We start from the raw sequence: 13,607 nt of genomic DNA, 5'->3' as shown, positions 1-13,607 counted from the left end.
ACACTTGAATAAACATTTATTTATTGGAATTTTCCATGTTTGCCATTAACTTCACAGAGGCTACAAGGATTACTTTAGCTCCGTTGAATGTTGATGTCACCGTTGGAGAGAATGCTACCATGCAATGCATTGCATCCCATGATCCCACATTAGACCTGACATTTATTTGGTCTCTAAATGGCTTTGTAATAGATTTTGAGAAAGAGCACGAACATTATGAAAGGAATTTTATGGTAAGATACTATAGATCCTTATTTCATATGGGAAAGCCTAGTTTACTTTGTTGTGAATAACTCTCTTTTCTGGTTTACTTCTTCTGTTGTGTTGGTTCAGGTCCAGAAAGATGCACTAGGCCAAGAACATAAAATAGAATTACAATTTAGATACCTTACAGACACATAGACACTTGCAGGTAAATACCTGGAATCGAGTATCTAAATTGATGTAAATATTTTGATACCTCAATTAAATTCCACTCTAATTATTAGTGAAAATAGCTGGTAGATAGGTAGCCTGGTCATAAACAGGGTGCAGATTCTCTCAAAAAAAGGTGTGCATATGCATTCACTTCTACTTACCCATGTTTTCCTCATCAACGTTTCTGGAATTTGGCAAAAGGCTGGGCCAGATGGTGGGTAGGAATCAAACAGTCTGTAAACACTGAGCAAGAAGGGTTTGTGTAAAGACTAAACAAGTTAATACAAAGACACTGATTTTGGCACATAGAAAGAGGAATCATAGTTCTTTTGTATTTGCATGTATGGTTATATTTTTAGTCTTCTATCAGGTTTATTCAAAATTAATATCTCTATTAGAATTCCTTTATTGTTATATCTGTTCACATGCTGACATACCTGCTATTCAGCAACCTCAGAGTGGTTGCCTATGTGTGTAAATACTCTGTTCTTGGTTTAAATTATACAAAAATCCTCAAATTTTTATACCTTTATTTCTTTTGTGCTTCCAAGAGGAACTGTGGATATGAAAAGGTTGCTAGTGGTACCTTTACTGTCTTGGGAACACCAAGGGACCATGTTTATAGTTTCAGCTCCGTGTTCAAAATGATGTACCATGTAACAGCGCCTCCTGCAGTCCTTCTCCTGGGCTGGCAATATTACCTGATTTTGCTTGGATCAAGAGATTCTCTTTCAATATCTGTTTATCTTCATGTGAAAAGATGTTTCAAACATAACTATTTTATTTATTCTGATTTGGACAAACCAGCCCTTCAAATAGTAAGAGTTGCCTCAACCTGCTCATTTACTGAGTTGCAAAACATCCCTAAGAAGTCACGCTGCTCTCTTTCTGTAAGAGTGCAAGTCCTTGTTCAACAAGCTAGTGGAAGTATGCTAAAATCAGCTGAAAAACATTTAAACCCAAAGACATAAACCCTTTCTACAGTAAATCTCCTGAAAGTGCACATCCAGATTCAGTGGCAGGGTAGTAAGCAGTTTGCAGTGTATTTTGTGTTCCCTCAGGAATTAAAAAAAAAATTACATCTTCACCACAACACTGGCATCTTTCAAAACATTTCCTTCATGTGGCTATTAAGCCACACTTTTGATAGATTTATATTTAGACTTTGGTAGTAATCAGTATATAGGAATACCATGAAAAAGCTTGAATCACCTGCTAATGGCATTCATCTCTCTTAGATAAAGATTGGAATGAGTCTGCCTGTCAGTCAAAATAAGAACTTGAAGAGTAAAGCCCCAATAAATTTATTCCTTGTAAAATAGCAAATAAAACCAGTCTGTTTGTGTCAGAATTTATTTAGTTGATTGCTTTTAGCTGCCTGACAGAAGTCTACAAAGAAAGCATGTTCCATAAAACAGAAAATCAGGCTGAAAGTGTTGATGAATCAGTGATTTTGATGTGGAAAGTAAAAACACTTTTATCAGAAGAGTTTGTAATGCAAGAGAAAGGAACCTGAACTTTCTCCATCTGTGGGTCATGTGTTGAACAGAAAATTTTGTATCACTGACATTTACTTTTGGTCAAATAATGAAAATAGAAGAAATTCGATTTTTTTTCTTTTAGAGGTAATTAATTCTGAAATTTTATCCTGATTTTAGAGGACTGTCTAGCAAAGCACTTCAAGTGAACAGATATGGAACCAAATAAGTTTTCAGAAATTGTGTAATTCTCTTAGAAGACTGGTCATATATAGTTTCCAGCCCCCTCTTTAATCTTCCAGATAGCCAGTGGTTCTGGACTCCTCATCCCAAATTCTGATTAACTCCACAGTATTTTAGACACTTTACGGAAATGCTTGATTTCAAAACCAAATTAGCCTAACTTTGCTAGACTAGCTTGGTCTCTACAGACTTCTGTGGTCTGCAGAGTGAGAAAGAGGTGTTTTACTTCATGTGGATGTTGAACTTGTGCTGGAATATTTCCTCTTCCAATAGATTATAGGGATGGATACTGCATAGGATTCAGAAATAGCTGAAGAGCAGCTAACTCTTAATTCATTTAGACAGTTAAAGTTTAGACTAGATCCAAACCTCAGTTAATTTACTTTTCAGTGCATAATTTCATCTTCCTGAAGGATATTTCTTGGTTTCTTGTGTTCCCTTTTGCATTTGATCAATACTAAATTATTTTAGGAAGGACAGCTTCTTGTTTTGCATTCCTAGGCCTTACTTCTGGGCTTTCAAATGTAAAGCATGTGCAGATAACTTCATTCCTCTTCTACAGGCAGCTTAGTCTTTCTCAGGGACAGTAGGATTGCATTTGAAGTCTGCATTGTAATTATTAGGTGATTCAGCACTGAAGTAATAATAAATGCAGAATTTTTAACAAATTCAGAAAATTCAATACGAAGGTTGATATAGGATATAAATCAGAGGAATGAACTTTCTATATTTCTGTTTCATTCATTTTTTATTGTCTTCTTGCAGTAAGGGGTTTTCTCCTTCCTGTGGAAGCAAAGGGATTTTCTTCTGCCCGCTTCCATCTCTGGCAGTTCTGAGCTGCAGTCACTGGGTGGCAGGTTTGTTCAGGCTTTCTCAGATGGAAAGAGTGAGCTGTTGTGACTTGATGGCAGCAGCAGGAACTGCTGGGCTGGAAACAGTGCAGCCCCATGCCCCTCAAACACAAAACAAAAAGAGTATTAAAATCACTGGATATGTGAAGCATGTGCTCTGTGCTATAATTTCCTGTTGATAAAGAGTCCTGTCTTCCTGATAATACCACAATTAATTTATGTGACTGTGGAGATGAACATGCTGAAAGTTGATAGAGCAGCAGTATTTCAGTTCTCAAAATAATGCTAATATTGTTGTCATATACACATAATGAAACGCTAATGAAACTCATGTAAGTACCTGCATATTCTGGATATACGTGGCCAGACAGTTACTTTAAAACACACATGGGAGGACCTGTTTCTTTGTTTAACTGTTAAAGGTGGGTGGTTCAGACACCAAAATCCACACTACCCATTTCTAAAATAAGTGAGATGAATCCTAGATTGGAGACAGTGTTTGCCAAAACTCCAAAACTGATGGTTTTGTAAATCTCAAAGAGCAAATTGAACTATAAAAAAATCACATTAGAGTAGGATGGATTTTTGTAAGTTTTTTGGTAAGTTATTACTGTTTGCAGTTCCTTGACTGGTAGACAAAGTTCTACTGCATACTCCTGCTTCAATAAGGGACACTTAGTTTTATTGTATAAACCTCTCTTCCAACCCAAACTATTCTAGTTTTCTACAGCGGAAAATACACAAGGATTTTAATTTTAATTTTTCTTCGCTCCTTTCCCTGGTTATCCTCATTGCAGAGTGTGGAGTCTAGCTCCAGCTATAGATCAGAAAATTAACAGAAGGAGTAAAATGTTTAGACAGAATCATTTAGGGTGAAAAAGACCATTTAGACCATTGAGTCCATCCATTAACCCAGCACTGCCAAAGCCACCACAAAACCGTGTCCCTAAGTGCCACACATGCACATCTTTCAGTTACCTCCAGGGTTGGTTACTCAACCGCTTCCCAGGGCAACCTGTTCCACTACTGAAGACAATTTTCCCTTGGTACTTGTGAGAAGAGACAAACACATACAATTGGCTTCTGCCCACAGATCCAGCCTGTCCTGACCTGTCTGCAGAGCCTTCCTACCCTTCATCAGATCAACACTGCCACCCAGCTTGGTGTCATCTGTGAATTGACTGAGAGTGCACTCGCTGCCTTGTCCCGTTCATTGATAAAGACATTAAACAGGACTGACCCAAATAGTGAGCCTTGAGGCAGGTCACCAACTGCATGTAGCACCATTCCCCACGCCTCTCTGGGCCCAGCAATCCATCATGGAATAGTGCATCCATCCAAGCCATGAGCAGCCATTTTCTCCACAAGAATGCTGTGGGAAACAGTGTCAAAATATTTACCAAAGTCCAGGTAGACAATATCCACAGCCTTTCCCTCATCCACTAAACGGGTCACCTCGTCATAGACATTAGGTTAGTCAAAATGGTGAAGTTCAGTAACACACTGACAAGGTAGAAAAGGTTATTTATTTATGGACTGGGATAGAACCAGAATTGTAGTGAGCTCATTTAGTACAGTTGTCGATTATATGGAGGTGGCAGGTGATTATTAATGAAACATGGCCAAAAAAAAATCAACCACCTACGGTGTTTTTTTTCTTAAAACAAGTCCCAGAACTCTCTGAAGGCGCTGTCTTAACACATTGCTATCAGTGCCCTGATGTATTAGGGAAATGCTTTAGACATGACTGAACTGAAAGTCAAATATTTTGGCTAGGTTTGGGGTAATATTTAGAGATTAGGGCCTAACGGTAACGTAGTAAGCATGGAATGAGATGGGTGGAGTCAGTGGTTAAGAGCAAGGAGGGGAAGGAAAGCAGAAGACATAGTGCTGAGGATGAAGCCAAGAAGCAGTTCTCTCTGACAGAAGCCTTTGAGGAAACCTATTATTAATCCACAGTGCTATTCCCAGCACAAATAGTTGTGGTTGGTTTAAGGATGAAAATCTGCCAAACTCTGTGCTAGAATTAAAAAAATAGTTTGCAAAAGCAGTAGACTGTAACTTTTCTGTGCTTGTGAGACTAAGCAAGCTACCCAAATCTGTACACCATCCCTAGTCAGGTAGCAGGAGCTGAGAAAGCCAGGTGTGAGCAATGCTCAGAGAAATGTAATTTGCAGTAGATTGTGAATTTTTGTCATGAGCCATAAAATTGTGAGCCAAGAGCATATGTGATCAAGTACCTAGGCTTTTTCTGCTATTGGAAATGAAATAACAAGGGGTATCACCACAGAGATGTTGGTACAAAGCACAGTGCCCTCAAGCATTCTCCATGGTACAGTGAATGGAGTAGAATAATACTTCTTGGATATACTTCCCAGTCCACATTTCAAGGGTAGAATTAGCACTGTACTTCCTTTACATACAAATATAGTACACTGAAGGAAGATATTTTTCAGTGTGAAAGACTGTCATCATTATCCAGCTGAGTTGTTTCTTTATCTGTAACTTTCATGTCAGCCATGGCTTATAAAACAAAACAAGGAAAACTCTCCAGTGAATAGAATTAAGACAATAGAGCTGCCACTGGTGGTGTCCCCATGTTATCTCTGATCTCAATATCAGGAAAACAGATATAGTTGCATTAACGTTAACATTCCTCAGTAGCTGTTGGATTATCTGTTCTGTGTGTAGCAACCATGTAGCAGATCCTTTAAAAGCAGGATCAAACCAATTCACATGAACTCCTTTAGCGTTAATAATTTTAGGTAAAAGTAATGGAAAAAATCTTACAATTAATACTCGCTTTGGAAAAACTGGTCTCATTACCCAGAATCCCATCTCTTCCAGATTATTTCTTATCAATTCTCCTGCCATTTTACTGCAACTCATATATCTAACTTTAGAAACTGAATGGGAAAAAAAACACACTGTCTCTGCTTACCAGATTGTTCTATTTGTGCCATGTTAGCTTTATTTATTACAAAGGGCTTGTTAGTCTTATATTAACCTAAGTTTCTTCATTGTCTCTGAGGGCCTAGCAGGAGTGGATACTGCTTTCAAACAAAATACTGGATTCCTGTAAATTATTTTTTGATCTCACAGGGGCACGTTCTGATGGCTTTAAGTACTAGGAGGCACTGGCAAAGGTGACAGTCAGAAGACTGAACATCAGAAATAGGTCACACAGTGCTATTTTAGACATCCCTATTAAATCATAAATATAGGGCTTATATGATGGAATTCTTTGCTTGAAACTTCTTAAATACTGAGTGGTGAACCACAGATGCTCTCGAAACATCCCTGTGTACTGCTATCACTATTTCCAGTATGTGATTCAGTCTTTTCTGAGTTAAGGAAGGCATTTTTACACATAGCCATGCTGAGGTTTTTGAATGAAAACATACAGTACATTCGTATCTAATTTGTGGACAGAATTCGCTGATGTCCATGTTCTTTACTTGCTTTGTAAGCTCTTTTTACCACTAAGAACTTAGGCTTCTTCTGAAGTACAGAAAACTTCATTACCAAATGCATAAAACCTTGCTCCAAGAGAGCTTCTGAACCAACAAGATGCGATACCATATCTATGGGGTTTTGTACCATATCTATGCTTTATTTTTTTTATCCTGATTTTTAAATTATGTTACATTTTCCCATCTGTTTTTCATTTAGATTTTAAGACCAAGTTCCCTTAAGGGAAATTATTGTTAGGGCAAGTATATGGGCACTGTTACCATTAATAAATACAATAAAGTATTTTAATTGAAGTGCTAACTAAGGAATTAAGGAGTACTAAGCCTATTAAGAATTTGCAGTAATGTGTTATTGAAGTAATAATATGATCATAAGAATTCTGTTTATGCAGTTCTTATAAACCTTGTTGCTTTGCCCAACCTTTGCTTACGTTTGTTTGCAGATCAAAGTGCAAGCAATGATCAGGGAATCAAAAGGGGTGTGGTTCTTTCTAGGATGACATTTAGTGTTAATGAACTAAAGATTTATGCACAGCAGTGAAATAAGGAACTGTTTGTATTTTTCATTAAAATCAAAACCAATAAGAACAGAATTGGGAAAAAACAACCAAACAAAACCTAGGAACTGAAAACTCAAGACATTTAATCTTTTGCAACTTCTTTGATGTAATTTTTTGGAGGGCAGAGAAGCAAGTAGCTGCCCTCTCTGTTCCCTCAGAACTACTGACACTCCCACTGATTTTTGTTCCTGAAAGCCATTGACAGCATGACCTAGACCACTGTAGGGCTTACCTGTGGTTAGTCAGGCAGGCAGACAGTTCTGGCTTACGCAGTTCTCCCCCAGATTTTCAAAGGATGCTATCCTCAATAGCAGTCTCTCTGGAGTTCACTTGAATAAACTGGGGGCCACCAGCACAGAAATGCTGCTATCGCAGACTTAGCTGAACTCTGTATACTGCATGCACTTTGGCAAGTTAAATTAAAAGCTGTGTCTTATTAGCCGTGAGTGAAAAGTGAAAATATTTATATACACATGGACACAGTTTAATAATAACTGAAAGAGAAATGCTCTGAAATATATCAAGAATATTGGATTGTTCAATGATCATTGGTAACAGCACTCACGTCCACTCCAAAAGAGAGAAAGTACAGTGTAACTTGCATTTCTTGCTGACCCTATGAGTCCATCAGCTGAGGTATCACTAGCCAGGATTAAGCACCTTTTTTCATGTGTGCTTGATTCTCCTTTTATCAATTTACTACAGTAATTTTTTAAAGTGTGAGTGCTTATGTTGGACCAAAAAAAAATGGTGTTAATAGATTTCAGTTTGTGCTGAAATTTTATGTCAGCAGAAATTGAAGCTGGCAACCAAAATCCTCACAGGAGTTTGGAAAAGAAAAGAGTGGGTTTATCTGGATATTTTAATCTCCCACAAATATAGACTCTAAACTCTCATTCTAGTTTCAGAACATTTGGAAAAGTTTTAAATCTTACTTCCCCCCCCCCATCCTTTTCAATTAGGAAACATAAACTAGATGGCATAGTTTTATTTCATTTCTTCTTAATGTTTACATGCAGGGACACAGCCCATAATATTCGAGATTGTACTGAAAGTTTTTGTTGCTCCCCAGAACACCTAAATATTTAGCAGCTTCTTTTTTTACATACCATTTTGCATCTGACTTCCTTTTGTTCCTGCATATGAGGGTTTGTGGATTGCAGTGAGTTATCTCAGGTTTTGATTTTGGTTTTTCAATTGTATTTGAACAATTTGAAGTGAATTAGGAAATTTGAATACTGCCCCTTTTGATAAAGCATGTTATAAATACATCTGTGGTTTGTTGCAGCATTTTTACTTCCATGAAAGCAATTAAGTGTATTTTGGAGAGAACACTTGGGTTTTTTCTGAAATACCTTTAAGACTAACACATGTATAACTGGTGATTTAGCCTAGTAATCTTTTTCTGGAATAAAATGCAGGATAGATAAGCAAAACATTTTAAGTGTGTTATTGTTAGACATTTATGTAAATGCCTTCACATAAAATATGTTTTTCATTAAGAATAGCTGTGGTGTACACAGTGGTGTCTGTTTTATCCCTTGTTTTATTGGTACACGTCTGGTTTCTCAGTGGGTTCACAGAATCATCACAGGACAAAAATACTTTATTTGGTTTGCCTCTCTGTACAGCCACAGGTAGCAGGAGACAGTGGACCATATAGCCAACTGAAAACACGGCTGTGTATTTCCCAACAATCTGCCACTGGTGCAGTGTTGAGGAGGGATTAGGGTCTGTGATAATGAATGTATGAGCCTTGTTGAACCATAAATTGCCTCCCTGGGGGCCTGCTGTTTGACAAGGAGCAGCAAGAGCTGAGCTGAGAGAAGAGCTCGTAGAGCCAGGAAGGGGCATCACCAACAAGGGCTGAGGGAGGGAGGGTGCAGGGCAGGTCTTGGTGCACCTTCATTTGCGCTGTGATTGTAGCCTCTCTGCAATAAAAACTCTCATACTGCTTTAGGCTTGTAAAGTAAGAGCCAAACAGCATCCCACTCTTTTAGAAGGACTCCATGACATTACCATGCCAACGTGGTTAAAAAAAGCAAGCAGTGGTGCAGAAAAGTCATCTAACTGTGGTTTATGAACAAATCCTTGACTCAGTGTAATGTTCAGATATGGGTTTCAAAAAGTAAAAGGGAGAAGTTGACTTGTAAAAAAAACATTTACTAAGATGTCTGGATTTTCATGTCCAGTAAAGAGTAGCAACTTCTCAGGAAGCACAGGACATTTTCAACAGCTGTGCTATAAATCAGATTTATCTATAAGGATGACCCATTCTCAAAGCAAGCACTTGCTTTTTGGAAATAGCATCCACTGAAGATCATTTGGGAGGGATGGATAGAGAGGTATCATGTAGCTGTACAGGAATGTTTACCAGTTTCACTAAGTGCTGTTTTTGTGACAGATTAAATCCAATGGTGAGCTGCTCATTAAAAACGTTCAGCTGCGGCACGCGGGGAGGTACATGTGCACTGCTCAGACGATTGTGGACAACTCCTCAGCTTCAGCTGACCTTGTGGTAAGAGGTAAGGTTCTCCAGGTAATAGAGAAATATGACTGGTTTTCATGTAGACAAGCAGAGTGTTCCTGATTGTTTAGAATATGTTATTTCCTATCAATAGATGACAAATTAAAATGAGAAGGGCATGAACATGCAAAGGCCTAAAATTCTACTCAGGGTAATGATTAAGTTGCAGACATTTAGAGGTCTAACTCTGAGCATATGTTTTCTTGAAAAGCAATAAAGATTTTTTTGTTATAGATACTTTCCTTATGTTAAAGCAATTTTTAGATATTATAGTTTGGTGTTTATTGTTAAAAATAGATTTTCAGGATCATTTTAATATATGCCATGTATAACATTTTGAAACCACTTCTCCATTCTTATAAAGCTTAATGGATTACAATATTGTCTATAATACTAGGCCTACATTAGAAGGATTCCTAGTTTCAGATGAAACCAGGACATTTGAGGTTATCAACTGATTCATGCCTGTTAAGTGTTACTGCAGTCTCAAAATGCTGTTCTTGCTCATATAGTAGGTTGCATGCAAGATCTATTACAATGTGAAATTTTATTAGCATGAGTTAATTCACATCCTTGGGATATTTTACTCTGTTTTGTTCCTCTAGGCATGGCACATTCTGAAGTGCTTATGCTCTGTAGTGCTGACAATTCAAAGCAGACATAACTTGTACTTTCAGCTACATTGCTGCTGTGTTTTGTCCCATGTTCCTGTTATACTATAGAGATGTATACCAGCTGAAGTGGAACTAATATCTTGGTTCTGAGTTTCTGTCATCTGAGGATGTTGTGTACTTGAGTATTTCTGTATTTAATTTTCACTGGGTGTCAATAGCCTGTGAATAGTCACCAGTTTTGGATAAAATGTCAAAGCCAATATGGTAAGTTGTGACACTTCAGAGTATATCTGCAAACTGAAAGAGAAATCTCTCTTACTGTACCTTAGTATTATGTAAGAAATTCCTTTTGAAAATAAGAGAAACAAAGAGCTTTATGAAGCTTCTGATTCCCTTTCCAAGATGGTAATCAGAATCATTGCTCAGAGGTTTTGTTGTGGAAGAAATTAGCATTTGCTTTATGCTCAACATTTGGATTTTAATACAATAAACACAATTCTGCCTACTGATGAATAATTCTAAAGTACCACTTTTGTTAGTGGAAGACTCAGCATCTTACAAGAGTAAGGGTCAATGTCTTATGAAATATGACAAAAGTGACACTATAGTTCCACTGCACTGGTAGGAAGAAGCAACAGCGAAGTATGAAAACAAAGAGGTAGGTTCCAGAGCATTTCATCAGTGAAGAGGTAAAGGTTAGTCACTGTCACTGCAGGCACATGAAGATATTTTGTCTGTCCACAAAAGAATTTAACAGTTCATATGGATTGTTCTAAGTGATCTTATTTAAATTGTTGATGTGTTCAGAAGAGTTGCTTCTGATACTAGTACCCTGAAGATTGTGAAGACCCTGAGTGCACAGCAGACCTTAGTGGCCCTGCCCAGCCTCACCCAGCACATCCACCCATGCAGCTGCCCATGGGCCCGGGAGCCCTGCCAGGCTCAGCCCTGGAGCTTGCCCTGACTGCGGCTGTGTTACAGACATGCCAGCTTCCAGCTCTGTCCCTGGCCCCTGCCTCCTGGATGTGCTTCAGACATGTGCTGTGACTAGCTGTCTCCTGGATGGACTGCTTGGATATATGCAGCTGTCTGTCACCTGGTTGCACCTGGTTAACTGCCCATGGTTTCTAGGACTGCAGCTCTGCCCTGTGGGACTGTTCCCCGTTACTGAAGGAACTGTCCACCTTGGAGTTAGTTGTGAGTCTTGTCCCAGCATTCCTGAGGGAGCACCTGGCCCTTGGTGTTTCCTGATACATTCCATTTTCAGAAACTGGTGGTGAGGTAAGAAGCTGTAAAAGGTATCTCCTGAAGAAAGAAGGAAAGTTGTTGGGAGTGATGACCTTCCATACCACTTCTGAAGTGGACAGCCGGACAGGCTACCTCTCAGGCCTTACCTACCAGTGTCCTTAGAGCTGGGATAGGAAATATGCATGTTACCAGGGCGGAGAGTTGACCAGGAACCCTCATCTTAAAAATTGGCTCTTACAAACTTCTGCTTGGTCCATTCTCTGTGAAGAGGAAAAGGCTGTTTCCACATGCATTGACATACTTAGCCCTTACCTTGAAAGGGAAGTCTGAGGAATGAAACTGCTTGCTTGTTAGAAGGCTACATTAGTTGAAACTGGTAGCATGTCTTTGATTCAGTTGATTTCATTTGAGTCCTTTGGCTCAGATGTACAGAGAAAATCAAGAGTTCAAGAGCTGAAGATACATTTGGCACACTGTGTGCTTAGATTTGATGTAGAAATCTCCTTCCATTCTTTTTATTGAGTTGCCTTTGTTTTGATTTTTTGTGGTTTCTCTGTAAATACTGCAGAGAAATGTATCTTGTTGGGTTTTTTTTAATATTCTCTGGGACTTGTTCAATCAGATTGTTGAATAATTGTCTGAATCATGTTAGCATATTATTGTCTCTGAATGTGGAAGCAGAAAATACTTCTCCAGTAGTTCTAATGCATTGTATCTGTTTTTACACAATAGTTAATTTATCTCAGATAACTGTGTATCATATAAAAGAGAAGCGTAATAACAAAACCAGAATAGTCAATGTGAATAGAATGATCTGAAAATACAAATAGGCCAAGATTTAAAGTGCTATACTTTTGACTACATAATTAAGTTTTTGGGGTTTAGCATAGCTTTACTGAACATAGTGGCATCTTTTACATATGAAGATTCCTTGACATATATATATGTACCTGCATCACTCTCTTCTGAGTTTTTTAATCCATGAAAAATGGCCTGTGCCTGTTAATCTGCACATTTTAGCCTCTTCTGGGAACAAGGCATAGACAAACAACCATAAAAAAGTTACCCTTGCAAAGCAGAGATGTAGAAATAGTAGTAATTAAAAGAACATATTTAAAATCTAAAAAATTAATTTAGAAAAATTCAACCATTCACTTTGGCAGGTATTTTATGTGTTATTATTGGTCAGAAATAAATGAGAGGAGATTGAAGAAACATAATGCTGTTTATTAGGTTTAGTGTTACACTTGATAAAAATAGGCAAGTTTTGGGAACAGAGGCCTATCGCTTCAGATCTGAAGTGCAACTAACAAGCTTAAGCCAACAGGACTGAGAATAATTGCTGTTATTTTAGTGTAGCTACTTACATACCAAAGCACAAATAGTATTTAATATCTGAAAAGCACAGATATTAGACTGGGAATTAGTTTTGTACAGGCAAATTCTACGTGTAGTGATTTATCTGGGTCTTGGGAACACAGTAGGATGTCATCAAGCCAACATCTGAATCTGTTCATGACTTTATATTGACCAGAGCCATGCATTTTGGAATTAATCTGTGCAAATATCTGTCTTTTAAAGAAAAAGGAAATACTCTTTAGAAATAATTTTATAAGTCCTTCTTGATGATCAGTACTGAAGGGGCAAATGTGGAATGACTGTTTTGTCAAAAGTGCTTTCCCTGTGGACTTCCTGCCTCTGTTCATTTGTGGGATTATTCTTTGTGGGTTTTCTGGTGCTCAGAGGTTGAATTTCACCCATATAGTTCACAAGACAGCTTATAGTTTAATAGGTGTATTGGATTCCACTTTCTGGCATAGATTTTTGAAATTCTGATTAGAAGGCCTTTGTTGAACTATAGAGATTTCATTTCAGTTATATTAGTCTATAGATGTTTGAATTCGATGACAGGTTTACCACACTGGAGTAATATGAAGGCCAAGAAAAATGTGGAGGTCTATACAAATGTCTTTAACATTTTCTACAATATCAGTTACAAAATTTTCCGTATAACTTGCAGTCAGGGCCAATACAACACAAGCGGAAGGGCAGGTTAAAGGTGGACCACCAAAAAGGTCATTATCAGGTAGAATTTAAGAAGGAACATTTTGTGTATTTTTTTCTAACTCAGAGTTTACTTGTTTTTGAAAAAGCACAGCAACATTTTTGAAGTTTCATCTTTTCACTTAAGAAGAT

At 37.8% G+C, this 13,607-nt stretch overlaps 1 protein-coding gene across 1 annotated transcript in view; it reads left to right on the top strand.

The window, feature by feature from the left end:
* Positions 1–13,607, top strand: part of CNTN1 (contactin 1) — a 223,267-nt gene that overhangs the window by 175,618 nt on the left and 34,042 nt on the right. Inside the window, exons 14-15 of the mRNA XM_071552378.1 lie at positions 58–233; positions 9,427–9,547. Of these exons, the coding sequence (XP_071408479.1) occupies positions 58–233; positions 9,427–9,547 (297 nt within the window). The remainder of the gene's footprint in view (positions 1–57; positions 234–9,426; positions 9,548–13,607) is intronic.

This window comes from Pithys albifrons, chromosome 3 (assembly GCF_047495875.1).
Source record: "Pithys albifrons albifrons isolate INPA30051 chromosome 3, PitAlb_v1, whole genome shotgun sequence".
Taxonomy (NCBI): domain Eukaryota; kingdom Metazoa; phylum Chordata; class Aves; order Passeriformes; family Thamnophilidae; genus Pithys; species Pithys albifrons.
Note: the sequence above shows the minus strand (reverse complement) of the source record. Positions and strands in the feature narration are given on the sequence as shown.